Genomic DNA, 3,718 nt, shown 5'->3' on the forward strand with positions numbered 1-3,718 from the left:
TTTACTGCTGGTTTCCCTTTAATCTGTTAAAGAACGAGTTGCGTCAGTAACCCTTGCTTCACAGTCTCCAATCCCTAATGGAAAGAATTTATTGGAAGTAATAAGCTTCACTAGCAACCAAACAAATTCTCGAATATTAAGCACATAGAAATGACATAAGTGGTGAAAAAGCAAAGAGGTTTTAATTATACAACCATAAAATTAACGTTATGCTTAATTTAACATTACTTCTCAAAAGTATTTTAGGAACAAAAAACACTTAACAAAAGCTAATATTTTCTACTTCTGCTTTTGGCAAAAAAAAAAACTTTGTAAAAACATTTTTTATCTCAAAACACATTTGAAAGTCTCAAAAACATCTTGTTTAACAATACTTTTATCTCAAAAGAGCTTAAAAGCAATGCTAAATTAACCCTTAACTTTTATCCAAAAGGATTAAACCAAATCCAGTTTAACAAGAATACTGAGCATTAATCTTAGGCAAATGATATTTAAATCGTGAAAAAACACTTATGGCACAGGGAGAAAAATACGAGAACTGAAAGCCTTAGGATGACCGAATAAAACAAAAATCTCTAGCAAGTCATTCAAGTCTATGGAAACTACAAACTAACCCGTGTCAAAATCACAGATACCATCACAATAACAAATTTTTTTCAATAGGAAAAACATTTGCAAAAATAAGAAAACCTCACTCCCAGCCAGTGGGAGCAGGAGCAGATACATCGATTCCAGGGCCAGGGATTTGTGGTGGAGCACTTGCAGGATCCCAAACATCAGCGCTAACAGCAACTGCATTTCAAATTTTAGACAACATTAGACAAAGGAACAATCATCAATACGTACGTCAAATAAAATCGTATGAACAGTAAAACATCAGACCTTGATCACCCCAGTTAATTGCAGGGACACCCGAAATTGGTGGCTGAACCACATCAGCTGACCACTGATCACCCATTTGGGAGGGCCATTGGTCAGTTCCTAAAGCACTCATTCCAAAATCTGCAGCAGGGAGTCCATAATCAGGAGCAGCAACTGCTTCCTCCTCTTCCTGTTGTTTAGCTTCCTCAGGCTCCCTGTAGAAAAATAGATCCACCTACATAGAATATACAGTATGTGAACAAGGAAAATACATAAATGCAAATCGTATTGACAAGATTATGATGGTCTTCTCTTTTACCATCACATCCCACTTCTGTCCAGGAGCAATTGTACCACGCATCTGAAGAACCATCCTAGCTAACAGCCAGAAAAGACAGCCAATGCTGTGCTTTCCCTTGTTATTAGCAGGAATACCAATGTCAACATATCGCATTGGTGAGTCTGTGTCACAAAAAGCAATGGTAGGAATATTTCCAAGAGCTGCTTCCTTGATAGGCTGAAGAAAATATACAAAAATTTGAACTTACTGTCATGATAAAAACTCAACACGACTGTAATGCACAATTTACCTGGTGGTCGGTCCTAGGATCTGTGAGGATAAGAAGGCGTGGCTCACTGAAAGATGTCTGGAGTTGGTTAGTGAATGTACCAGGAGTGTGCCTTCCAGCAATGGCATGACAACCAGTGTACTGAGCAAATTTCAAGACAGCCCTCTGACCATAGGGTCTTGCAGATTGGACAATGATATCTTGAGGGTTCTCTATAGCGACAATTACACGAGCAGCAAGCTGAAGCTTCTCCCAGGTCTTGCCAAGGTTGAAGATGTAAATTCCTATGGAGGACAAAAAGATAATTCCATTACTGAAACAGAAACCAATACATATGACGAGTGCTGTCAAGAGCGCAAGATGCACTCTAGGTGGTTTAACCCTTATTTGTGTCTACCATTATTTTCCCAAGGCATATGATGTTAAAAAAGAATTTACTTACTCGGATAAGTAAAGCAAAAACGTATTAATTGACACATGTCTGCATGTGTATGCATATAAAAAACTTAAGGCATGGAAGCCTATCCAACTTATTCTACAAAACATGCATTTTTTTCCCTTTTGTTGTCCAATGTACATGATTATTGTGCATGTTGTTCAATACGCAAACACTGAAAAGTAGAGAATTTGATACTGTCTAGCTTTTTTTAATACTAAAATTAGAGTTAATATAAATAAAATTAAAATTAAAGAAATTAAAGAGAACTTCATTTCTGCATCTAATACCATGTTACAAAATAAAGTATGCTAACAAGCACCAAGCTCACATCTAATCAAAAAGACATTGCATGCGCAAAAAAAATTGTTTTATACTAAATAGAATTATGTAGCTTATAACTAAGTAGACTAAAATATAGCTCATGCTGTTCTTAAGAAATCCATTGCATACAAATATCCTCCTCTGAAGAATGAACAAATAATTATATCAGGTCTCTAGTTGTAAATTCAACTGGAAAAACAAGCCAATCGTCAAACATGAACAACAAAAAAAGTATCCAGCATTGTAATAACAGCATGTCACATCTGCAAGAAACACATTGCTCCAAAACCATCCAATTGTCTAAATTCTTACACGCCAACAAAAAATGTGGTTACACTAGACACCTGCTGTTTCGGACCAATTCAGCATATAACACTTGAAAAGATAATTCTAATCTTATAAGCTAATAAAAACATGTTCATAAAGTATAAACAGATTCTTCAAATGGAATATATTTTGAAACATTAAATGAGATAAGAGCTAAAACCGAAGTCTTTACCAGATCTCATATCTCCTAAAAGTTACAAGCTTTAGAAATCAAATAAAACAAAGAAACCCAGACATTTACAAACATAAAACCGAATTTATAACAACCCAAATCCCAAAACACATAAAATTTAAGCAATAAAAAAGGGAAACTGTAAGTTTCAGCAATAAAAACGCAAGAATTCAAACAACTGATAATTCAAATAAAGAACAAAACTGAATCCAAATTATACAAGAAACGAAAAAAAAAAACTAACCGTCATTGCGACGCTTGAAGACGTAACGCTCCATTTGGAAATCACAGTTCTTGGTACCGAGATGGACCTCGGCAGCCAACATCATCTGGATATCGGCTTCTTTAGGAGATAGCTGCCTTGCGGCGGCTGGGACCGTGGTAGCAGCCATGATTTGCTTTTCTTAACTGCAAACAGAGGATATCGTTAAGAGGACGAGAAACAAATGAGGCTCTGGTAAGAGTATCAGAGTGAGTTTTTTCAGTTTATAAAGTAGGGTTTTCAAGGCAGAAAGGAAACCCTAGTTGATACTAAATGACGATTTAACCTTCATTTCTCTTCGTATTTTCTAAATACCTACCGCTAAATTGTACCAAAGTCCATTAAGTTTTTTTGGTTACATGAGAAAGGCCCACAATTATGTAATTTGATTTTTTTGAAGCCCAATTTATTTAGAATTATTAAATAACCAAAAATCCTGTCATGCTTAGGGAGATCAATACTCGATTTTAATTAAAAAAACAAAAAATCGAGAACACTAGCACAATTGATTATTTCGAAAGCATGTTGGTCGGTTTTTACCTTGGTTAATTCTCGATTTCTGAATTTCGAAATCGAGTTGAACGAAAAAATTGATTTATTTTATATTTTTTAATTATAAAATATATAATAAATATATTGCCATGTGAATACACTCCATTAACTCTAAACTAGAGCTGTCCATGGGCCGGGCCGGGTTCGGGCCGGACTCGGAAAAAATTTTCGGCCCGAATCTTAGGCCCGGGAAAAAAAGAGTAAGCCCGAGCTCG

At 35.7% G+C, this 3,718-nt stretch overlaps 1 protein-coding gene across 1 annotated transcript; it reads right to left on the reverse strand.

The window, feature by feature from the left end:
• Positions 1 to 530: 530 nt before the first annotated feature.
• On the reverse strand, positions 531 to 3,260 carry LOC107899853 (40S ribosomal protein SA). Its single transcript, XM_041095527.1, has 5 exons — positions 2,934 to 3,260; positions 1,452 to 1,714; positions 1,181 to 1,378; positions 883 to 1,096; positions 531 to 792 (listed from the first exon to the last, which is right to left on the reverse strand). Exons 1-5 carry the CDS (start codon positions 3,079 to 3,081, stop codon positions 692 to 694), a joined length of 924 nt encoding a protein of 307 aa, XP_040951461.1. The 5' UTR covers positions 3,082 to 3,260; the 3' UTR covers positions 531 to 691.
• Between the last annotated feature and the right edge of the window lie 458 nt (positions 3,261 to 3,718).

This window comes from Gossypium hirsutum, chromosome D06 (genome assembly GCF_007990345.1).
Source record: "Gossypium hirsutum isolate 1008001.06 chromosome D06, Gossypium_hirsutum_v2.1, whole genome shotgun sequence".
NCBI lineage: Eukaryota > Viridiplantae > Streptophyta > Magnoliopsida > Malvales > Malvaceae > Gossypium > Gossypium hirsutum.